The 24564-nt window shown below is 41.3% G+C and overlaps 3 protein-coding genes across 3 annotated transcripts in view; 2 read left to right on the forward strand and 1 right to left on the reverse strand.

The window, feature by feature from the left end:
- Window positions 1–841: 841 nt before the first annotated feature.
- Window positions 842–2410, reverse strand: LOC134227323 (exonuclease 3'-5' domain-containing protein 2-like). The gene is made up of 2 exons (XM_062708710.1): window positions 1704–2410; window positions 842–1323 (listed from the first exon to the last, which is right to left on the reverse strand). The coding sequence occupies exons 1-2, from the start codon at window positions 2294–2296 to the stop codon at window positions 1134–1136; spliced, it is 783 nt and encodes a 260-aa protein (XP_062564694.1). The 5' UTR covers window positions 2297–2410; the 3' UTR covers window positions 842–1133.
- A 1761-nt stretch (window positions 2411–4171) lies between these two features.
- On the forward strand, window positions 4172–12188 carry LOC134220195 (exonuclease 3'-5' domain-containing protein 2). The gene is made up of 4 exons (XM_062699175.1): window positions 4172–5043; window positions 5125–5585; window positions 10058–10547; window positions 11368–12188. The coding sequence occupies exons 1-4, from the start codon at window positions 4373–4375 to the stop codon at window positions 12053–12055; spliced, it is 2310 nt and encodes a 769-aa protein (XP_062555159.1). The 5' UTR covers window positions 4172–4372; the 3' UTR covers window positions 12056–12188.
- The window catches only part of LOC134220194 (uncharacterized), a 57198-nt gene continuing 44528 nt past the window's right edge, over window positions 11895–24564 (forward strand). Inside the window, exon 1 of the mRNA XM_062699174.1 lies at window positions 11895–12029. The gene's annotated coding sequence lies outside the window, so the exon portion shown is untranslated. The remainder of the gene's footprint in view (window positions 12030–24564) is intronic.

Below are 24564 nucleotides of genomic sequence, written 5' to 3' on the forward strand. Positions count from 1 at the left end.
ATGAAGGCTTTCCGTACCAATGACAGGGCGGAAGAAACTCTCTTTCGATCTGCGCATTAGCATCCCCGATGACAATCTTTACATCGTGTGTTGGACACTCTCCGTAGGCCTTATCAAGACTCTCGTTGAACTCATCCTTCACGTCATCAGGCTTATCGTTCGTTGGGGCATAGATGCTAATCAGGCTATAGTTGAAGAATTTGCCCTTCATTCTCAACTCGCAAATGCGATCGCTTATCGGCTTCCACCGGATAACAAAAGTTTACAAAAGATTTCCAATAAAATTTGTTCTAGCCTAAATATCTATTATCTGTGGAGAAAAATATATTAAGCTCATTTTGTGGAATATATTCAACCGTCTGAGACGAATTAAGTACTCTCCATTTAATTCCACCAATTATTTTCGATATCTTTGCAGATACGTATTTCGACCACAACTGTGTGGTCGTCTTCAGTGTCTTGTACTTGACTCGACTTAGCCAAGTCGAGTCAAGTACAGACGACCACACAGTTGTGGTCGAAATATTATCTGTGGTTATACGCTGGGTGCTGCGGATAGAGCCGCTTTTCTGCTCCCAAGTGAGTCGAGGGATATTTTGAAATCACTCTCATAAGCAAAATTATTTTGCAGTTACTTGGCTGTCAAACATTTCCCACTCTTCGAATTTCTTTTTTCATGCTGCAAGAGGGCACACAAATGCGCGAGACTCTTCTTAAATGTTTGGCTCCGGCACAGTAGAAAATTTTGGTTTGACAACCAAATCGATTCTATTCGCATCACCGCAGGTTATACCTTCGTCGTAAGAATTCAAAATCTAAGTGAATTAAGAAATCATTGCCACACATTTATAAATTCATTCATGTATATTTCTTAAACTCTAACCTAAAAAAAATCAACTACTAAATAAATAATGCACTTAACTAGGTAGTTTGTGTTTGCACTTCCGGAAAATTCGACGTTGATGATTTCGATTTTTAATCACATACTTATAAGTACACAAGTGTTGAGAATACTTATTTCGGGAATTCGATGATAAATAGTTACAGATTTAAAGCATGGTTCCCTCTTTTAGCTTGGCCTATCGTTGTGAATAACAAAGCTTTGGATCAGGCTGGGTCTCGGTCTTATCTAACTAGAATTCCGTGTACAGTTGTGCCTGAATTTGCTGTGTCTGTAAATGATATGCTCGTGAACGACGCTTCCTTTGAGGTTTTCTTGGTTCAATTGGTTTGGTCTTTGCTTCAGCTGGCTGCTTTCGTTTTTTGTCGATTTTTGGGATTTTAGGTGGTTTATAGGAAACGTCACGAAACTGTCCCAGTTCGCTGAAATGAAACGAATTTTAAGGAAACTAGCAGCTATTCTAGATTTGTAGTAATAAAGGAGTATTTAGGGAAATTGTCCATTTCCATGAGAAATTCTAACGTATTTCTGATGTGCGAAGAGAAAATTATTTTTTACTTCCTCAGAATCACTAACCAAAAATTGTAAAGACCGGCACCGGGAATCGAACCCAGCCACCCTCATAACATCAGAATTTTCAAAAGACAAGTTTATCTATCGCTTCAAGGCTACTATTTTTCCTTAACTCAGGCCGATTCCGATTCCCGGTTTTCATAGCGTGCTTGATTCGTAAATGCCCTTTACCCACCGCTGGGGGATAAATTCGGGTTGTTCAAATTCCCTTGCTGCCCACCCTGCTTACCGTATCTCTATTCTTTCGTTGAACACCCGGAAAATTTCCAATCCAACAATGGCATCTTTGGCAGCGTAATCGACCTGACGTGCGGATAGACGAAGCTTCTCCCAATTCGATGCGGCTATGTGCCAATTCTTATCCATCTCATACTCCAGCATTTTTTTCGCCAAAGATTTCAGACCGTACGGTTCTGGGATCTTCAACTGATGGGCCAAGACCTGCAAATCCATTGTCCCCTGCATGGTGATACCGTAGTCATGTCTCAGTTTGCTGCCATCTTCGAGCGGTTCCACGCCAACTTTTAGAATGTTCGGATCGTTCAGCAAATTGCTTAGTTCCTGCGGTATTTCGCTCAATCGTTTCAGTTGAACCAAAAGACACAGGCCTCCAGCCGAAGCTAGCTGCAGTAGTGCTACCTTTCGGCGGGGACCTTTGTTGGACCACCATTCGCAGTCGAACCCGAGGACCGGATACTCTTCGCAGTGTTGTTGTAGCTCTCGCGAAAAATTTCGACACGATTTAAAGTTCTCTGCGACATAGATTTTATAATTACTAAAATCTATTGATTGGAAAGGGTACTCTTTTGAGTCTTTGGACATTATCTATATTTGTTATTTTCCGGAAGTCGGCTTTTTAAAAAATATCACTAAACGAAAATATTTATTTAAAATACGGAAAACAAACAAGATCTGATGCAGTTTTGTTGTTCGAGACAGCTGCGATTAGAGATGTCGCAAATTAATCGATTACTTCGATTAATCGTTGTGATAATCGATTAATTTTGAATCGATTACTTTGATTACTTCCTAACGATTAATCGATTCAATAATCGACAAGAATCGAGAGTAATCGATTAGCTACTAATCGATTAATCGTGATTTTACGACAACGCTTAGATGTCGATTACTTCGATTAATCGTTGTGAAAATCGATTAATTTTTAATCGATTACAACTCAACGATGAATCGATTCAATAATCGTCAAGAATGTAGAATAATCGATTAATCGAGATTTTACGACATCTCTAGCTGCGATCGCATCATATGAACGTCAACTGACATAACGCACATAACGGCCTTTTCACGAGGCGTTTAAAAACAGCTGATTTTATTGTCAATTGACAGTTCTTCTATGAAGGTGACAGCTTCGGGTAGCGGGCCTGTTCAGCGGTTGTATAAACAACACGTAAAAAAAAAGTGTTGTTGTTTATTATTAATATTTCTAATACTTTTTGCCAAAGCAGGCGCCTAATGACATGTATTGTCGGCGTAGCACCAACTTAGAATTCGGAAGTTCGGACTTCCGAACCGAACTTTCTTCCGAAGTTTTATCTGTCAAACTAATGGATGCGTTGTTTAGCGCATCTTTAGGGGAATCCAGCGCACTACTTCCGAAGTTGGGAAAGTTGCCTGTATCTGGAGAAAAATCCAACTTCGGTATAAAAAGCGGTATAAATTTATTCCGGATACACAATATAAGAAAATACTTATACATCGCATTAGTCACATACATTCGGAAACTTATATGTACTTTTCATTAACTTATGAATGTTATTAGCTTTTTGATACGGGCTCATTCATTAGGTGGCATAATGAAGAGTATAAGTATTTTCGAATGGTTTTTTGCCATAACATATAAGGTTATTTTTTCTACGTGAAGTGCAGCCTCGGCAGTGTCACATGAAAAGGCAATTCAAGACAAAATTTTCAAAACGACTTATCTGCTTTTATAAACAAAGATTTAACGAATCTGATAGCTCTCCCACGCAAACCAACACCATCAACAGGTAGCGGAATCCTTCACCTGCATATTGATGGTGTTGGTTTGCGTGGGAGAGCTATCAGATTCGTCAAATCGTCGTTTGAATCTTTGTTTACAAAAACAGATAAGTCGTTTTGAAAATTTTGTCTTGAATTATAGAAACAATTTATTTATAAACAGTAAGCAGTACGGGGTTGGACCTTTCTTATACACCCGATTCTGTTTTTACACGGATTATTTTTACACGGCCGTGTAAAAAAAATCCCTTACAAAATTTTTGCAAAGTTGCTCCATTTCGCATGATTCGTCGAGAAATCATAAAACTTTTTTTACACGAATTTTCAGATTTTGAACTTAAAACTTTTTTTACACGGAACGCATTCCCCGTGTAAAAAAAGAATCGTGTGTACTGTATTTTAAGTGTAATATTAGAAAATAAAATTTCGAATAAAAATATTGTGTTTATTATACAGTAGAAGAAAAGCCCAACCCCGTACTGCTTACCGTTTTTAATTAAATTGCTTTTAGAATTTTTGAGAAGAGTTTTGAAAACTTCTTCGTATGGTTTCCAGTGGAGTTTGGCAAACCTTATTGCTGGAAAAGGGAACGTTTAAAATAGGCAAGTGGTCAAGTAAATCCACATCGATTTATCAATAAATAATCTGGCCACTCTGAATGCAGGTAAACAAAGTTGGCAGTGTCACATGAAGCATGGAAAGGCCTAATATTTACATGTGAAACATCTCACCCGCAGCCTGTCCGCAGCTCGTGCTAGTTTTTACTTATTTTTTATTCTTATGCGCAAAATATTAAATTTCACCAAATTTTCAATAAATTTCAAAATCGTGCTTAATCGTTGGTGATTTTCAACTATCTGGAATTGGAATAGTGCGCTCACTCGAAACCGTCTAAACATGGTTTTTACCGAACGCGGAAAGACTATCGCTACGACGGCATTTGTGGCAGCAGTCGGGGCTGGAGCAATTTATTTGTTTTTTAACCGGCGTAAACTGTTCCGTCGGTTCGTCGACCCGTTGCATAACCAAACCGTCCGGATCGTCACAAATCCGGAGGATTGCCAAAAGATAGTCAGCTTGCTACGGGAACACTGCCGGGAGTTTCGTGTATTGGGGTTCGACTGTGAATGGGTCAATGAACAGGGTAAAAGACACCCGGTGGCGCTGCTCCAGTTGGCCACCCATCGGGGCCTTTGTGCGCTGATTAGACTGTGCGAAATGAAGCGGATTCCACCGGAGTTAGGCGATCTACTGAACGACCCGGCCATTGTGAAGGTGGGCGTTGGCCCACTCGAAGACGCTAAGTTGCTGAAAATCGATTACAACTTGAAGGTGGAAAGCACGCTGGACTTGCGCCACTTGGCGGACCGTTGTGGCATCCCGGGGCCATACGGGATGGCGAAGCTGGCCGAGAAAACACTTGGCGTCAAGCTGGATAAACATTGGCGCGTAAGAGCGTCGAATTGGGAGAATGCTCAGTTGACCGATCGGCAGATTCAGTACGCGGCGAGTGATGCGCATGTGGCTGTAGAGCTGTTCCGGAAGTATACCAAACAAGCCATTCCACGGTAAGTTTCTAAACAGAAAAACTACTTATATTAGAATATTGGTTTATATTAAAAATGAAATTATTTAATTTTTATTTGTAGCTCGATTTTCACCAATCGGCAATCATGGCTCACAAAAACCATCAACGAGTTGGAATGCTTGTTCGATCTGCGGTTCAACGACAAACAAAACTATCCGAGCAAAAACAAAAAGAAACTGCTGGGTTCTGCCAAAGCTACCAACATCGAAATCAAACGTTCAATGGCGACCCGCGCCAAGCCTTTGTATGACAACTGTGAGATGCAGGCTCCGGATGGCGAACTGCTGTGCACGTGCGATCGCAGGAAGGCCGAATGGTACGTCACCAAAGAGCTAGCCGAGATCGTAACCGATCAGCCAGTGTATACAATCCGGTTGAAGTTTGAACCGAAAGGCCGGGCCGTTGGCGATGTGGGCAAATACTACCAGATTGCAAAGGAAAACAAATGCGTCGTGTGCGGGGTAAAAGATTCCTATATTCGCAAGAATGTGGTTCCACGGGATTACCGGAAGCATTTTCCATGTAAGTATAGTATGCATCTACTTCGAGAATAGTTTAGGTTCCATTCCCTTAGAGCAGTGGCTCTCAACCATTTTCTTGAGAGGTACCTTGAGTACTCTTGAAAGAAGGCTTCCAAGCCTCTTGACAGAATAACTCCAAGCCCCTTGAAAGGAGCTTCTGAATCTCTTGAAAGTAGGCCTCCGCAGCTTCCGTAAGTTCATATCGTACCTTCTTGAAAGAAGAATTTTGAGCTTCTTGGAAGGAGGCTTTCGAATCTCTTAATTGGTGCCTTCTGAGCTTTTTGAAAGAAGGCTTCTGGTTCTCTTGAAATGAGGCTTCCGAGGCTCTTGAAAGAAGCTTCCGAATCTCTTGAAAGTATGCTTCCGCATTTCTTGATAAGAGGCTTCTTATTATTATTATTCACCCCTTGTAGTGAGACTTTCGAGCATCTTAAATGGTGCTTTTTGAGCTACTTAAAAAAAAGCTTCCTTTGCATATTTGAAGGGTGCTTCTGAACCTCTTGAAAGTATGCTCCCCTCATGGAAGAAGAATTCCGAGCATCTTGAATGGAGGCTTCCAAGGCTCTTGAAATGAGGCATCCGTTCATTTGAAAGTAGGCTTACGAGCCTCTTAAAAGGAGCCTTCCTAGCTTTTTGAAAGCAGGCTTTCTGCCCTCTTAAAAGAAGGCTTCCGAACCTCTTAAAAGTAGGCTTCCGGGCTTTTTGAAAGCAAGCATCCAGGCCTATTGAAAGGAGGTTTCTGCGCTTCTTGGAAGGAGGCTTTTCGAGCCTCGTGAAAGGCTTTACGTGACGGCTTTACAGAAAATCAAATCGACCACATCTGCATCAGCCGAAAATAGAAACGGAGCCTTCTTGATGTACGGAATATACGTAGTGCCGATATCGTGTCTGATCATCACCTCCTCATCGGCGAAATACGCCTGCGCATTGCGCGGATTCGTCGGCAGGAGGAAAGAGTTGGACGACGATTCAACACACGCCGACTGGAAGATGCCACGGTGAAACGGTCCTTCGTTGAAGAACTGGAGACGCGTGCTGCAGATATTCCGGAAGGTGGCAGCGTGGAAGACCAATTGACCGCCATCAAGAATGCCTTCATCGCCACCAGCGAGAACAATCTGGGCGAACTACGCATCCAGAGAAAACAATGGATCACCGATGAGACCTGGAGGAAGATAGAGGAGTCAAAGTCTTAGCCCGTCAACGATACGCGGCTCTTGAGAAGGAAGTAAAACGCTCATGTCGACGGGACAAGCGAGCGTGGGCAGACTCTCTGGCCGACGAAGGAGAGAGAGCCGCCGCAACCGGGGACATTCGCCTCCTCTACGATATCTCACGACGCTTAAGCGGGGCGAAGATGAATGCAACGATGCCTGTAAAAGACGCGAATGATCAGTTATTGACCGACCCAACTGACCAGCTGAAACGCTGGTTCGAGCACTTCGAACAACTTTTTCAAGTGCCAGCCAGGCCATCACCACCTCGGCATGATCTGCCTAGGATCCGACGTATAACACGCGTCAATACCGAAGCTCCATCACTGCTAGGAATTCAAACAGCCATCCAAAGCATGAAATCGAATAAAGCCCCAGGGGTCGACCGCATATCAGCCGAGATGCTCAAAGCTGACCCCATGACATCCGCTCAACTACTGCATCGTTTATTTCGTAATATCTGGGACACCGCAACTTTCCCGGTCGACTGGATGCAAGGTATCTTAGTGAAGGTGCCCAAAAAGGGTGACCTGACTGTATGCGATAACTGGCGAGGCATTATGTTGCTGTGTACCGTTCTCAAAGTTCTGTGCAAAATTATCCTATCCCGGATTCAGGAGAAGATCGATGCGACCCTCCGGCGGCAGCAATCCGGATTCCGTGCCGGAAGATCCTGTGTGGACCATATTGTCACGCTCCGCATCATTCTGGAGCAGGTCAACGAATTCCAAGAGTCCCTTTACTTGGTATTCATTGACTACGAAAAAGCTTTCGACCGTCTCAATCACGAGAATATGTGGGACGCCCTGAGACGCAAGGGAGTTCCTGAGAAAATCATCGGCCTCATCGAGGCACAGTACGAGGCCTTCTCGTGTAGAGTGCTGCACAATGGGGTCTTGTCCGACCCTATCCGGGTCGTAGCTGGTGTGAGGCAAGGATGTATTCTATCACCGTTGCTGTTCCTCAACGTAATCGACGAGATTCTGATAGATGCGATTGACCGTGAACCAAACCTCGGGCTGTTATGGCAGCCTATAACCATGGAGCACCTAAATGACTTCGAATTGGCGGATGATGTTGCACTCCTCGCTCAACGGCGCTCTGATATGCAGAGTAAGCTCAACGACCTTGCCGAGCGCTCCTCTTCGGCAGGTTTAGTCATCAACGTCAACAAAACCAAATCGTTGGATGTAAACACGGTGACTCCTTCCAGTTTCACAGTAGCCGGGCAACCAGTGGAGAATGTTGAAAGCTTCCAATATCTTGGTAGCCAAATGGCGTCAGACGGCGGTACCAAGATCGACATAGGCGCACGGATCAAGAAAGCAAGGGCTGCCTGTGCGAGTTTAAGAAATAACTGGAAAAACAGGCAGATAAGTGAACGCACCAAAATACGAATTTTCAACTCTAACGTGGAATCTGTGCTGTTATACGCTAGCGAAACATGGTGTGTATCAGTGGAGAACACTATACGGCTGCAGGTGTTCATTAACAGATGCCTGCGGTATATAATTCGGGCCTGGTGGCCTCAGAACTGGATCTCAAACAACGAGTTCCATCGTCGTTGTCACCAGAGACCGATAGCAACAGAAATTCGGGATCGGAAGTGGGGCTGGGTCGGCTACACTCTACGTAGGGGCGGAAACGAAATCTGTAAACAAGCATTAGACTGGAACCCAGCGGGACATCGCAGCAGAGGCAGACCCATGGCGGCGAAGTCTCAATAAAGAAATAAAAGAAGTCGACCGAAATCTAACCTGGCAACATATTAAAGCGATAGCCGGGCAACGCTCAGGATGGAGATCTTTGAAGTCGGCCCTTTGCACCACCGGAGGTGTACAGGATCCATAAGTAAGTAAAGTAAGTGAAAGGAGGCTTCCGAGCATTACATTTTGAAAGGATGCTTCTTAGCCTCTTGGAAGTATGCTTCAAACCCTCTTGAAAGAAGAATTCCGAGGCTTCCGATTCACTTGGAAGTAGGCTCTCGAGTATCTTAATAGGATCCTTCCGAGCTTTTTGAAAGAAGGCTTCTAGTCCTCTTAAATGGAGGGCTCCGAGCCTCTTGAAATGAGCTTCTGAATCTCTTGAAAGTATGCTTCCGCACCTTTTGATAACATGCTCCTGAGACCATTGTAGAGAGGTTTTCGAGCATCTAGAATGGTGGCTTTTAAGCTATGTACTTAAAAGGAGACTTTCTTTGCATCTTGAAAAAATGCTTTTGAACCTCTTGAAAGTATGCTTCCAACCCTCATGGAATAAGAATTCCGAGGCTCTTGAAGAGGCTTTCAATTTATTTGAAAGTAGGCTTTCGAGCCTCTTAAAAGGAGCCTTCCTAGCTTATGGAAAAAAGAATCTTCCGAGCCTCTTAAAAGTAGGTTTCCGGGCCTCTTGAAACGAGTCTTCCGGGCTTTTTAAAACGAGGTTTCTGTGCCTCTTGATAGGAGGCGTCCGTGGTCCGGGCCTATTGAAAAGAGGTTTCCGATCCTCTTGAAACGCGGCTTACAAATCTCTTGAAAAGAGGTTTCCGAGCCTCTTAAATAGAGGCTCCCGAGCCTCTTGAAAGGAGCCTTTTTAAAAGAAGATTCCGAGCTTTGGTTTACTGATCGTCATGCAAGACAAAGTTTTGAATTAAAAAAATACACAATTATCAAAACTTTATCAATAAGCTCCGATTGGAATTGTAATACGTCCGCCATTATGCATTTTTGTCTGAGGTACCCCTAGGGCCAGCGAGGGTACCCCCAGGGATATATGTACCCCAGGTTGAGAATCGCTGCCTTAGATGTATCAATGTTCTTTTAAATTCGGATTAGGATTATTTCGCATAAATATTTGACAACGATACACATCAACATAATGCCTCGTTAAATATCGAACATAGTCAGAGACTCTTTTGAGTTCAATATCCGACGTTTCTAGTTTTTGATCGCTCTATCATGGTTCTGGCTTTTCTTTGCCTTTCTACCGTCTTCCAGGTTCCATCGGTTATTCATTGTTTTCGCTGGATGCGTAATTCACCCAGAGTTCCAGATTATTGGTTTCGATGAAGGCGACATGAATGACGTTGGTCTTCTATGTAGCTACGTTTTGAAATATTAGCACGAATCTTCAATATTTCGACGTGGCATCTCTCTAGTCGGCCCGTGTTGAACCATCATCAAGCTAATCTGCGCAACTGCATCTGCTAACTTAATTTTTATTATTTTACAATATAAAACAACAGATTAGTTAGATGACATGTTTATCCTTCTATTTCCAGTAATCATGAAAGAGCACATATCCCACGATGTACTACTGCTGTGCGCCCCCTGCCACCGTACCAGCAACATGCACGACGAAAACATGCGGCTTAGTTTGGCCTCGCGATGTACAGCCCCCTACAGTGCGCAGGAGAATCCGAAGGAAATCCGTGTAGAAAGCATGTCGGACCTTAGAAAGGCGGCCCGCGCCCTCGTATACTGTGCGGAGAAAATTCCCGAAGAACGCCAGAAGGGTCTCCGGAAGAAGATGCAGAGACTGTTGCCCAAGGGAACCGAACTGACAGCGGAATTGTTGGAACACTACGCAAACATTGATGTGACTATTCCGAATGGGGATTACAGTGCACACGGGGAGACGGTTGTCGAGTACTTTAAACAGGCGGTCGGTGGATTACCTGAATTGGAAAGAATTTGGCGAGAGTACTTCCTGCAGACGATGAAACCCAAATATTTACCAGAACTGTGGTCAGTTGAGCACAACCTCGAAAGGTAAGTGACAGTCATCTCTAACTCTCGAAAAAAAAAATAGAATGCGTTTCCTCGTCGTTTTACAGTCTTTGTGTAAAGGTAGCTCTACAGTCACAACTCGGGAATTTGGTCCGCGGATTTTTCCCCATGCATTTTAACATATGCGATGTTTTCGAGATTTAGGCACGGAAAAACCAAATCCCGACCCATTTAAAACGCAACGCATCTGGCGGAATATTTTCTCGAGGTGTAATATGGGGGGGACACTTGTGGTATTCGTACCATGATACAAAAATCTTGAAATGAGTGCCATACCAATTCAAGCATAAAATAAAAAAATCAAAAATTCAAGGAGTGATTCAGTTTGATTCTAAATTTTCGACCACTATTCTATTTTGCATCTGGAGCAAAATAGAACAAACTCGCTGGTTTCCCCGAACGATTTGAATCACTGCTGATTTTACTCTTATGTGAAAGAACGCTCCGTGGGGTGGCCCATGAACTATTTAATTATAATCAACACATTGCCTACACAGAATACTTCCCAAGCTAAAAGGCAGTTGTTGTTGCGAAGCGATTTTTCGTTTGAAAGCAAAGTTTTTTTTCTTCTTTATTAAGGAAGCAAAGTTATGAAGAAAACAAAAATGCTCATTTCACCCTAAGGGTCAGTTTTCACAGTAATTTCCATACAAACTTTAAATGACGTGTGCGCAGTCAAATTACATAAAAAATTACTAAATATTTAGGTGGGTTATTAAAAAGGCAAATGCAATCGTTTAAGCATCGGGGGGCAGAAAAGTCAAAATTTAACTCATTCTATGTTTTTTTTTGTTTTTTCCAGATTACAAATTCGCGCCAACGAAGGTCGCGTCGATGAGCAGGACTTGATAATAGCAGGTATTGCGCTGCCATCTCACAGATGTTCCTCCTCAGAAAACTCAAGGAGCAACACAACCAGCTCAAGCACCAGAAGTAACGGCAACGGGGAAAACACGCTCAGCTATAGCAACAGCCACAGCGATGATATCTCTATATCTTCGCTTTCCAATAACGGCAACGACAGCACTGCCAGAGACCTATCTTCCTACCGAGATGGGGAAATAGCTGACACCGAACTGACTGCATTTTATTCGAACCGTGACGAAACGGAAACTTTGTTCGGTTCAATCAACGGCGCTAGTTCAGCCACCATTCAGGACGTCAGGACGTTTCAAACGGTTCAATCCGCAACGCTCACCAACGGAAATGGAAATGATCAACCACAAACGTCGTCTACGACTGGTGGAATCGATGACGACGATGACGATGAGGGAAGCGAAATGGCCACAGCGAAAGACTTCGCATCCATTGAAACGCATAGTTACGATTCGGACGATTCAGATTCGACCCTGTCACAGCCGTCGATGACGTTGCTCAACTCGACAGACGACTGGGATGCCGAAGCTAACGAACCGAGCGTTAATGGGACCGTGCTGTTGGGAACTCAGGTGGATGCTCGCCAGGGTAAGTTTGATCATCGTCAAAATTGACACATTGAAAAGATTTGATCGAATCTTTTGTTTGTAAAGCAGAAACTGAAAATTATTTTAACCAGTTACTTATAGTGTGCATGATTTGTTTTAACTCTTAATATTATAAATTACATACATCAAAAATTGTTAATATTATATCGTTGACCTTGGTTTATTGAAGAAGCCCTAAATTTAATCAGACAGTTGTAGGTGAAGGCGTGTAACTTCGTCTACCGATTAAAAGTACAAGTAGGTACTGGTGATCTCGAATGTCAAGCTCTGGACGCCAGTGTGAGCGCCTGCCACGTTACACACCCGATTCTGTTAGTACTCAGTTTTTTTTTTACACGGTCGTGTAAAAAAAATCCCATACAAAATGTTTTCAAAATTGCTCCATTTCGCATGATTTGGAGAGAAATAATATTTTTTACACGGATTTTCGAATTTTGATCTGAGATCTTTTTTACACGGATCGCATTCCCCGTGTAAAAAAAACGATGGCTTCCTTATCAATTTGAGAAGGTGCTGATATACTCAATCGCATTCCATTTTTGTTACCAGTTCATGCGAAATTTATTGTAATTTATCTTTGTGAAGCTGTACTGCCGTTATACGCCTAACTGTCCCATGTGCATAGGAAATCCCAGCAAACATGGGACAAATATGCATATGACGGCAGTGTATAATATCGGCAATATCACGGTAGCTTTTCCCCAGTTTTGTAATGAATGGTCAATAATCAAATTTTGGATGCTGATCGAAAATTGTGATTTAAGAGGAATTTTGCAACAAATATTTCAATCCAATTTTGAAAACAAAACTGAAATTTTGAGCACTAAAACTTCAAGAGCGTACATGTACCACATTTAAAACAGCTAGATACAATGTCAACATTTTCAGGGCTGTTACAACAGTCGCGGATTTTGCGATTTTCGCGGATTTGCTTTTCCAGTTGCAAAAATCGCGGAACCTTTAAACGTTGTCGCGAAAATCGCGGATTTATATTTACACTCTCTCAGAAATTCAAAAGGTTAATGCTTTTTATATGAGTGTATGAGGAGTAATCAATACTGTGGGATCCTAACACATTATATCCGAATAATATTTTAGTTATCGTATGAATGTTGGTTGACCGTTTGTTGACCTGACAAATTATTCATATTGTAATTCTCGATTGCCGGGACGCCGAATTGTGTTTAAAAGTTAGTCTTTGTTTCCAATATGGTTCCCATGTTGTTACTAATAGCGTGGTTTATTATTACAATTCGGGGAATGACACTTTGACTATTTAGCTCTGATTGTGTGTTAGTGACCGGATTAAACGCATTGAAATTCTCACCAGGGACCGCCGGAACTAAACTTCAGCATGCTGGTTGTCGTAAATAATTTTGCTGGTTGGGTTCTATACTGTTCCCCAGAAAACCGTTCCCCAGAAAACCATACCCCAGAATTCCATTCCCCAGAAAACCAATCGCCAGAACGTACCATTCCCCAGAAAACCAATCCCCAGAATGTACCGTTCCCCAGAAAACCATTCCCCAGAATGTACCGTTCCCCAGAAAGCAGAATATATAGATGCACATGATTTCATTTTCTTGTTTTCTTACAAACATCATCGCAAGACCATACATAAATGTCTTAATGAGTTGGATGTGCAAGGGCCATTGTGGCAATTGTTAGAAACTATAGTTTCCAATACAATGTGCCTGTTGGCATAATGACCATAACCCAAACAGCATAATTGATGCAAATTTGGTTGCTGCGACTTATTTGTAACTGGATCTGGTCCTATAGATGTTGCAGTGATCTATTTGGGTGCTGCTCGGGAAGGTGCCGCCAGAGTAAACGCGACGTGCGATGCGACGCGACCCGACTCACGCAAAGGAATAACAATTATTATCAATGAACTGTTAAACTGCACTGTCACGTCACGTCGCACCGCATGGTCACGGCTATTCTGGCTTAGCATAGCCATAGCACATGATCACGTCTATTCTGGCTTCATCCCAAAACAGAAAAAAAAATCTTCTTATTTTGAAGCCGTATACCGTTCCAATAATGGTTCGGCTATCGTTTGGATTTATGCGGGTTCTTTTAAAACGCGCATTTACCTGAATAAGGCAAATAAGTCTATAATTTATGTGTGCTACGTACGCGTTTGTCCTAAATAAAGCACCAGAATATAAAAATTAGTAAATAATTCCTTCTCTAAAGGCACGAATTTGCCCGAAATAATGTTAACGAATGATTCCTTCTTTTAAACTACACATTTGCTCGTAAAAGGGCAAATGAGTGATACATTCTTTTGACTCACACACTTTCCTGAAATACGCCTTCTTTCAAATCACGCGTTTGCCCGGAGTATAACAAACAAGTGGATGATGCCTTCTTTTGAAATATAAATTTACCCGCAATAATAAAAATCCACAGGTTTATTGGATAAAACTTAATTAATTTTCAAATACTGTCGTTACACGCATAACTGTCTTATGTAAATAGTAATCCCATCAAAAATGGGACAAATATACGTATGATGGCAGCATAGGAGAATCCACATAAAGGTTACTATAGGCATTTTCCGGGAATAAGATAAATCATAATTTAACGCTTCTAGAAAAGCACACATTTGCTCTAACTTACTTTTACAGCACGCGTTTAGTATCTCATTGCAGATTCTACATTTGTTCCTGCAAATTTCGCTTATACCAATTAAGAGCGACCATTCATGTAATTCGAAAATTGGCGTGAATAATAAGGTCCATTGGTTTAGGCTTATAACGGGTGGCAACCTAAAAAAATGGAATGACTTCAATACTTTTCTATCAGAATAATAATGCTTTTGCTTTTACAGAAATATGACACACACTTTTACTCCAGCATTGCTTAACATGCCGCCGAAACGATTGTATGTCATACCCCAGAAACCCATTGCCCAGAAAGTGATTCCCCAGAAATTAATTCCCCTGAATGCACTACGCCCTAGAAAACCATTCCCCAGAATACCACAATCCCTAGAAATACATTCCCCAGAATGCCCCTATCCCCCGAAAGACATTTCCCAGAATGCCTCCATCCCCCGAAAGACATTCCCCAGAATGTCCTAATCCCCAGAATACCATACCCCAGAATGCACCATTTCCTAGCTTAGACTAAATACTTCGTAATTGCTTCATCCCGGGCAAATGCGTACTTTTAAAGAAGGAGTCATCTACTCTTTTGCCTTATTCCGGGCAAATGCATACTTTTAAAGGAGTCTACTCTTTTGCTTCATCCCGGGCAAATGCGTACTTTTAAAGAAGGAGTCATTTACTCTTCTGCCTTTTTTCCTGGCAAATGCATACTGTTGAAGAAGTAGTTATCTACTCGTTTGCCTTTTTCCGGGCAAACGCATACTTTTGAAGAAGTCATCTGCTCTTTTGCATTATCCCGGGCAAATGCGTACTTTTAAAGAAGGAGTCATCTACTCTTTTGCATTATCCCGGGCAAATGCGTACTTTAAAAAAATGAATGATTTACTCTTTTACCTTTTCCGGGCAAATGTATACTTTTGAAGAAGTAGATATCTACTCGTTTGCCTTTTTCCGGGCAAACGCATACTTTTAAAGAAGGAGTCATCTACTCTTTTGTCTTATTCCAGGTAAATACATATGTACTTCTAAAAATGGAAATCATATATTCTTAAGACCCATTGCATTTCATACTCTTTTCAACGATTATGCCAAATGGTCATTATGCCAAACGGCATTATGCCAAATGGCATTATGCCATATGGGCTTCCCCCAATATGAACAACGAGTATAATGGATTATATGCTCCTTCGTATTATATGTGAGCCCTAACAAACATATCAAATGGGCTTCATTCGGGGCAAATGCGTGCTTTAAAATAAGGCAGCATATGTCGTTTTGCCTTATTCCGGGCAAATGCGTACTTCAATATAAGTATTTTTGCATAGAAATATAGTAGGTATCTAGAATTTTTAATTTATAGAAATGACAGCGAAAAACATAGTTTCTTAGACTGATACCTTTTTCTGGGGAACGGGTCATTCTGGGTTTTTGGTTTCTGGGGAATGGGTCATTCGGGTTTTTTTTTCTGGGGAATAGGTCATTCTGGGGATTTCTTTTCGGGGAAATGGTGCATTCTGGGGAATATCATTCTGGAGAATTGGTCGTTCTGGGAAATGGAATTCTGGGAAATACCATTCTGGGGAACTGATTCTGGGGATTGGTATTCTGGGCATTGACATACAACCCGCCGAAACAGAAAGTATTACGGCGCGCATTGCACATGTTATCAAGCGAACCAAGATCATGGGAATAGTATATTATATCAGATTGAACTGTACTTCTTTGAAGTTTTTTTTCCAAAGCCATTCTTTTTATTCCGATTTTTTAGTTGCCAAAATCTTTTTTCTTCATTGCAAGAATCCTTTTAAATGTGTGAAAAAAATACTGGGATATGGTGCATTCTGGGAAATGGTATTCGGGGGAATGTTTCATTCTGGAAAATAGTTTTCTGGGGAATGGTACATTCTGGGGAGTGGTTTTCTGGGGTTTGGTTTTTTGGGGAATGTTATAGAATCTGTTGGTTGCTATAATCAGCTCTGTCCACTCGGTTGAGCGATAGAGAGACGGCTCGTCTTTCCGACTTCTGCCTCACCCAATGCTGCTCCATAGTGACTCCCAGTACTCCAGACTGCTTATTCCAACTATTTGCTATCTAGTCCTTCGTACTGTCATAGCTCAATTAAATTTTCTCGTCAAAAATTGTATATCGTTTTTTAGTCTCAGTCAATTCTTTGACTCATTTGAGATTAACTTTCTCAAAGAACCCATTTTTTAAATTCAAAAACAAAAATGGAAAAATGCGGCACGTGTAAACCTGCCTGAAGGATTCGCCTTGTGTTGGTTTAAAATCGGGCGAAAGTTAGGCCAAGTTTGAAGAACAGCACTTGTTCGATTTCTTGTTTTAAATTTTATAGATAGTTAGAGGCGTCAACAAATATGAGTTCTTTGTAAAAGTTGACCCTAAATAAATTGAAGAATCGTTTGAGCGAATAAACATTTTTGATGGGAAAGGTAGAATACCATCATTGCTTGGTTAGAAATTTCTTCGGTTAAAATCGTTTTTGCCACTCCTCGATTCTTCGTTTGCTCGTGCTTGGAAAATGTCACTCGTCATTCAAATAACATTTCGCCTCCCACGTCTCAGACTGTTTCAACAGCAATGTCCTGTTAGACGAAGCTATAGAACCATTGAATCCCTAAAAGTTCGTTACAACTAATATAAAATTTTATATGGGGCTTCTGAAAAAGGTTTCGAGAAAAATGACAAATGAATGCCAATGACATTTTACAACGCTGCTCGTGCTTTAGCACATTACAGAAATTGAGACTCCTGCAATAGATGGGTGACGATGGTAGACGTAGTAGAGGATGGACTCCCTCCGACTGGGAACTTGTATGTTCATGGGGAGCAGAATCGCACAACTCCTGTATTCCGCTCTGCTCCAATATGAACTATGCAGTGATGATAACTCCTTTCTTCACTTTATGGACAGCACACCATATATGAACAATTTGTTAAACAATCCGCAGACCTTACAAACATTTCTATCCGCCTCTGCATCTATTTATCAGAGAGTTCTTCAAGCTTTTTTGTGTAAGATTCTAGGAGCTCTCTGGAGAATCAGTTAGGAAAAATCAAGTTCTTAAGGATTCTAGTCCTCTGGGTTAACACATTTTAAGTGATTGCTCTGTAAAATTATCATTAACCAAATTGTGATTTAAGTGGTACCCAACTCAATCTAGACAACCTACTTAGAACCTCGTATCGATGTCAGTTCGAGTGTGTAAAATCGTTGCCAACTGTTCTTATAACTCTAGATTCAAATTCATGCTATTGCAGCCTACGAAACCTTTCAATTGACTATGAAATAGCCATTAACAAAATATAGCCTATTCACGAGTTTTATCATTTGTTATAATAATGTCTTTATGTACTTTTCTTTCAGTAAAATTTTAGACTGTGAACTTTGACATCACAACACTATCAAGTGATGAAGCCTGGAGTTTGATCAAGCTATTAGTGGGTCTACTACGAAAGGCCGAATAGCAAAAGGCCGAATCACGAATGGCCGAATTACAAAAGGCCGAAAGCAAAAAAGGCCGAATGCACAAAAGGCCGAAACCACAAAAGGCCGAAATCACATAAGGCCGAATCACAAAAGGCCGAAACCACGAAAGGCCGAATCACAAAAGGCCGAATGAAATCGGCAGACCAACAAAGTGGACCGGAGCGAGCGCGCGCCGAATGGCCGAATTACAAAAGGCCGAAAGCAAAAAAGGCCGAATGCACAAAAGGCCGAAACCACAAAAGGCCGAAATCACATAAGGCCGAATCACAAAAGGCCGAAACCACAAAAGGCCGAATGAAATCAACAGACCAACAAAGTGGACCGGAGCGAGCGCGCGCTCGCTCCGGTCCACTTTGTTGGTCTGCCGTTTTCATTCAAACTTTTTTTTATTAAAATACTTAATATAATTTAGAATATTCGAATTATTTTGTGATTTCTCACTAAAGTCTTGTGAAGTCAGTTTCTCTTAAATTGGGAGAAAATGAAATACATTTAAGAACACCGCGTTACCGTAAGTTATACAGCTTTTAGTTAAAAGCATAATAATTTGAAATTTTGATTTTGTTTAGATTCTGATGTCGCAATTAGATCATGAGTAGTGCGCATCATTAGCACAACCATGCGTCATGAAGCGCACAACTCCTACATTAATGCAAATCGACAATTCGACTCTGTGAGCCATGAATCCGGTGGAATTCAACTTGGGCTCTTGCATTAGATTTAGGAATTTAACTTTTCCCAATACTACTGATAATGATTACTACATCACCAAAGGAAGAAAAAAGAGAGCTCTTGGATTACTCCGTTACTTTAAAGTGCTAATATTTATACGTATACAGTGTTCAATTATGTTCATCCTTTCATTACTGCAATGAAGATTGATCTATTATGGAATATAATAAGGATTCAAATTGACTCTGTAAACACCGTCATACAACTTCTTTCAATAATTGAAAGATTGAGCTTCGACGTTGAACTGACGTTAAATACCTCAACTGAATAAGATTGATTAGATCGCTGCTTCTTCTTCTTCTTCTTATTGGCATTACATCCCCACACTGGGACAGAGCCGCTGCTAGTAGTTACAAAACACGTGGACAAGTTTTTCTTAATGGGGCACCATAATAAAAGTAAACGTAAATTTGTGAGTATTCTATGTTCTCTTGGTTGAAAGATTGTAACTTTTGTAATGATTCGGCCTTTTGTGTTATTCGGCCTTTTGAGATTCGGCCTTTTGTATCATTCGGCCTTTCGTGGTTCGGCCTTTTGGGGTTTCGGCCTTTTGTGGTATGCTAGAACATTTTCGGCCTTTTGTGATTCGGCCTTTTGTGATTCGGCCTTTGGAACGGATCCCCTATTAGTAATGCAAGTATCCATTTCTTTATAAACCTTGAAATTATTTCTGCTTCACCATTCAAAACATTATGCGGCATAAATTAGGCCGATGCATATATTTAAAAACAACTATGTCTCCCCCCCTCGGATTTGTTTGCACAAAAATAATAATTTGCGAGAGCAATCGGTGAATTTTGAGGATTTTCAAAACATTCTTCAAATAATCCAAAGAGTTTTTTTTAAATTTTTTTTCACTCTAATGTTTATTTTTTATTATCCCTCCCTCGACATTTTGGAAACCTAAGGACATAACTTTAGTTAAATATTTGTAACGGTCTTATTACATTTTTTCTACTGATCAAAGTATCGATAGATTAAAAGCAACAATATTAAAATTTTGCAATGAAATGTGTTTGTCGCGGTTTTGTTTTTGTAGTCGCGGCTTCCATTTTGCTAGTCGCGGATTACGCGGTTTGGAATTTGGTCATTTTGTAACAGCCCTACATTTTTAAGAAAGTTGAATAATGCACACTAAAACTTTGTAAACCATCGTTTGGGGGTGGATAAACTTATTTTCGTAATTTTTAACCATTTTTCATAACTCATCACACACAATCTCAAGAAAAGATATAAATGCCGTTTTCCTAATGGCAATGTGATCAATAAACATAAGTTGATAAATCCTGGAGGAACACTAAACAAATTAAACTGATTTTTACCAGAAAAACAAAAATATTGTAAATTGGTAGGGGATGGATAAACTTTTGTTACATACTGTAGATCACAAAACAGATAGGCATCTTTGTCTAATATTAGAAACGAGCATGAGACAAAGCAGCATCGCAGAGGCTGCAGCTTGATGGAATACCGAGCAGCTAAAAATAACTCAATAATACCAAATTCTGTTATTGCTACCTTACTCTGCTATGAACTTGCATAAGAGGTAATATACCAAAGGAGTAATAGCAAAATATTATATGCAAAATACTTCAGGCATGACTTACTCTGTTACTACAATACCAAACGCATAACAAATTATTATTCGTTTGGTATTAAAATATCTAAGCATGGTATTTTACCTTTCACGCAAGGCAAATTCATACCAACTTCTGTAATGAGGTCGTCGCTCCTGCTTGGGTAGCTTAGCATCTTGAACGAAGTACATAGACTTGATTCTAATTGGATGACTATGATGTTTGTCGATAATGCGACTTTTGAAGACGTCGAGTAGCTATCAGGAAACGTTGATTTTTTGTAGCATAGCACAAGACCAATATTGTTAGAAAGAATGCAATAAAGACCAAAATGTTAGAAAAAAAATAATAGGTATTGAGTGTAATATCCGTCCGGTCTAGGATTTTCTTGGGTTGAAAACATTCTTTACTCCCTGGGCATTGTGTATCTATTGTACTTGCCACACAAGATACAAATTCATGCAATTGCGGGCATAGAAAAGCTCTCTATTTATAACCGAGGAAATACTAATAGAATACAGAATACAGTTGAAAAGTAGACCAAGCTCCAGTTGGAATGTAGAGCTATTGAAGAGAAGAAGTTCTAGTTTACAATCAAAAACTTTTGTTTTCATTTTTCAAAAATTTTAGCTCTGCCAAATAACTCTAGCTCTAGCTCTAGCATTTTTCTCCAAGATTATTCCTTCTCATCGAAGTCTGCGAAAAAATAGTCGGGGGAAGAAAGGGTTATACATTATTGTATTGTATAGTTACAATTAAGTTATAGAATTAAATGAATAAATTTGTATTTTACAAAATTTATTTAAAATATTAGATTACGCCATTTATGATAATAAATAACTTGACCAATAGTAACCAATTTCCATACATTCAATTTTCTTTATCAAATTTAACACTTTAATTATTATAATAAATAAAGTAATCTGAATAGGCTGTTAATTAAATTATTACTAATATTAATCTATTTGACCTAAATTTGATGGTTTGTTCTTTCGGATCTCGCAAAGTACTGAGTATAGTTATATCAGCACGCTCAACATACCACTACTTGGGATGCGGTTGGTCGCCGAGCAACTCGATGATATCATCGAGTTCGCGAACGCAAGCCAGAACATCAGTAAGGAACTGAAACAGAAATTTCGGAAGCTCCGGCAGGCTGTTCGAGTCGCAAGACAAGAACAGGATGTGTTCATCAGGCGGGTGATGGGAAGAGAGAAGGTCGATAAAGGTGTTCAAACCGATGCCTTCTTCTTCGGAGGAGGAGCGAAGGAAATTGAATTCGCCCTGACGGCCAATGATGAGAAGACTGCGCCTAACCCGAAACGGCTAAGGCAGCAATCCGGCAAAGGCGCTCAGAACAAAGCCAACGTGCAACCATAAAGACGTCGTCTGGACGGAGCAAATCGGGTTGAACGAAGGGCGTCGACCCAAGAACGTGACTTTTCGGCCCAAAAAGGCGAAAGGCACCAACCAGGCGCAAGTCGCCAGGCCGCAAGAGGGTTCCAGCCGGCCAGCGGCACAAGGAACCGAAAATTCCTGGCAGCTGGTTAGTAGGGCAAAGTGGAAGTCGAACGCATCTCGACCCGCAAAGAAAGCTAAGGACAGAGGCGAGGCCTTGTTGGTGAAAACTGATAAGGCAAAATACGCTGAAGTCTTCAAATTGATGCTTTCGGCGCTGGGTCAGGGCGTGCGAAGCGCCAGACGCACCAATACCGGTGAAATGATATTGGTTCTGAAACGCGGAGCACAGGCTAGTAGGACTGACTACAGGAAGCTGGCCCAAGAGGTCTTGGGTGACGACGCCGAGGTGAGGTCGTTGGGGCGAAAGTGATCCTCCAGTGCAGTGCAAGCAACTGGACACGGTCACGAACGCAGACGACCTCGTCTCTGCCGTCAGAGACCAGCGCGGTACAGAGGTCGTGAAGATCTCTGAACGCTTAAGAGGCGGTCCCTTTGACACGCAAGTAGCCTACCTTAGGTTGCGGAAGCCAAAAAGGTAATGGAGCGAGCGAAGATGAAGATCGGCCGGTCAGTATGCCCAGTGAGGTCAGTATACCCAGCCGCCTTCAGTGGACAGGTGCTATCGGTGCTTCGAGTTGGGGCACAAGTCCTACAACTGTAAGGGCCCAGACCGCTAGCAATCTGTGTCGTCGTTGTGCTGAGGAAGGGCACAAGGCGCATGAATGCGCCAGCAAAAAGCAAGCCAGTAACCAGCTGCTGTGGCAGTCGGTTTCGGAGTCGAGGACCGATGTCACCCTCCTGTCCGATCCGTACAACGTCCCAGTCGATAACGGCAGTTGGGCGGCGGACGGGTCTAGGATGGCGGCTATTTGCACGACGTACGACGTACCCGATCCAAGAGGTGGTACACTCCTCTGATGAGGGTGTCGCGATAGCCAAGATCAATGGTGTGTTCTATTGTAGCTGCTGTGCCCCACCAATGTGGACATTAGAACAGTTCAAGCAGATGATCGATAGGCTATCGTCTGACATTGTGGGTCGTAAGCCGGTCGTCATAGTAGGAGATTTTAACGCTTGGGCAGTGGACTGGGCAGCCGCCGCACCAATCGAAGGGGTCAAGCGTTGCTAGAGGCGCTAGCGAAGCTCGACGCACTTTCAGAAGGAACGGGGTCGAGTCATGGATTGACGTAACGTTTGTTAGTCTTAGTCTGGCACCAGACTTGGACTGGAGGGTGAACGAGGGTTACACCCTTAGTGATCATCTAGCAATTCGCTTTAAGATCAACTATGGCGTGCAACATCCGAGTTCCGGGGATCCCTGTCAGATCTGTGGGTGGAGAACCAATCAGTTTCCTTCCCATTTAATTCCACCACTTGATTTTACCTTGACAAATACGTATTTCGACCTCAACAGTATGGTCGTCTACAGTGTCTCGTACTTGTCGAGTCAAGTACGAGACACTGAAGACGACCTTACTGTTGAGTTCGAAAAACGTATTTGTCAAGGTACAATCAAGTGGCGGAATTAAATGGGAAGGAAACTCGTCTTATGTCAAGTGCACTCCGTTTTGTTTAAAAACAGTTTTCCATGATTTTCTGGAAAGCATTTCAACGATTGGCAACTGCAGTTTCGTGAATAAATAATTCAGTACGTATAACAAGAAGAAAAAATCTCGCATACTCCAAAATCGAAGAAGAACATATGAGATGGTTCATTTGAAGCTTTTTAAAAGATAAGTGATGATCATGCATAATATCGGTTGGGACAAATGAGCCTTACATTCCTGAAAATTAGAAAATAATCCTTCGCGATCCGGCTCTGTTTCATTTAAAGTGGACTGTACGTGATTTGAAGTGGTGGGTTATCTGGAGAATTGCCACACCTGTCCATTTAAATGCCATAACAGTCCTTAGTTTTTACTTTTTGATCATTAATTTATTTATCTCGGAACATTAGGTATTTATAATAAATAGTAAATTTATTGATACAGCTATTTTCACAGAAAAAAGATACAACACTAATATAGGTTATGGTCCTGCTCATTATCAATTACTTTATTTGCAATTGTGTAACAATTGTTCCATCGATTGTTAACAAAATTTCCCGAAACCTAATTAGCAATAAAAAGGTCTACATTTCCAGCTAAAACTATTTATCTATCTACAAAAAAAATTAGAGATGCTGCAATCCTACACGAATCACGATTCATTGATTGGGCTTAATATTTTACTTGTTGGAAAAAAGCTGAGAAAAGGCAATGATTCGGTATCCTTGAATTTGAGCTACGTTGTACGCAAAGCTAGGCAAAATCAAAGTTGTATCAAATTCATAATCAGTCACTTGTCATAAGACGAGTTTATACAATCACATTGAATTCCACCACTTAATTGTATCTTGACAGATACGTATTTCGACCTCAACAGTAAGGCCGTCTTCAGTGTCTCGTACTTGACTCGACTCGACTTGACTCGAAATACGTATCTGTCAAGATACAATTAAGTGGTGGAATTCAATGGGGTTGTATAAACTCGTCTTATGACAAGTGAAGACATTCCACTAAAAAGCTCAAAATAATTTTCTTTTCATAATCAGTATCACAGATCCGATCCGGTCTAGG

The sequence above is a fragment of the Armigeres subalbatus genome, chromosome 3 (assembly GCF_024139115.2).
Source record: "Armigeres subalbatus isolate Guangzhou_Male chromosome 3, GZ_Asu_2, whole genome shotgun sequence".
Taxonomy (NCBI): Eukaryota; Metazoa; Arthropoda; class Insecta; order Diptera; family Culicidae; genus Armigeres; species Armigeres subalbatus.

What these genes read in the sequence shown, in the direction of transcription:
- LOC134227323 (XM_062708710.1), bottom strand. Translation starts at nt 2,296, where the DNA reads ATGTCCAAAGACTCAAAAGAGTACCCTTTCCAATCAATAGATTTTAGT. An exon ending in AACGAAAGAATAGAGATACG is followed by an intron (nt 1,324 to 1,703) that starts GTAAGCAGGGTG and finishes GTTTCATTTCAG; the next exon opens with CGAACTGGGACAGTTTCGTG.
- LOC134220195 (XM_062699175.1), top strand. Translation starts at nt 4,373, where the DNA reads ATGGTTTTTACCGAACGCGGAAAGACTATCGCTACGACGGCATTTGTG. An exon ending in ACCAAACAAGCCATTCCACG is followed by an intron (nt 5,044 to 5,124) that starts GTAAGTTTCTAA and finishes TTTTATTTGTAG; the next exon opens with CTCGATTTTCACCAATCGGC. An exon ending in GTTGAGCACAACCTCGAAAG is followed by an intron (nt 10,548 to 11,367) that starts GTAAGTGACAGT and finishes TGTTTTTTCCAG; the next exon opens with ATTACAAATTCGCGCCAACG.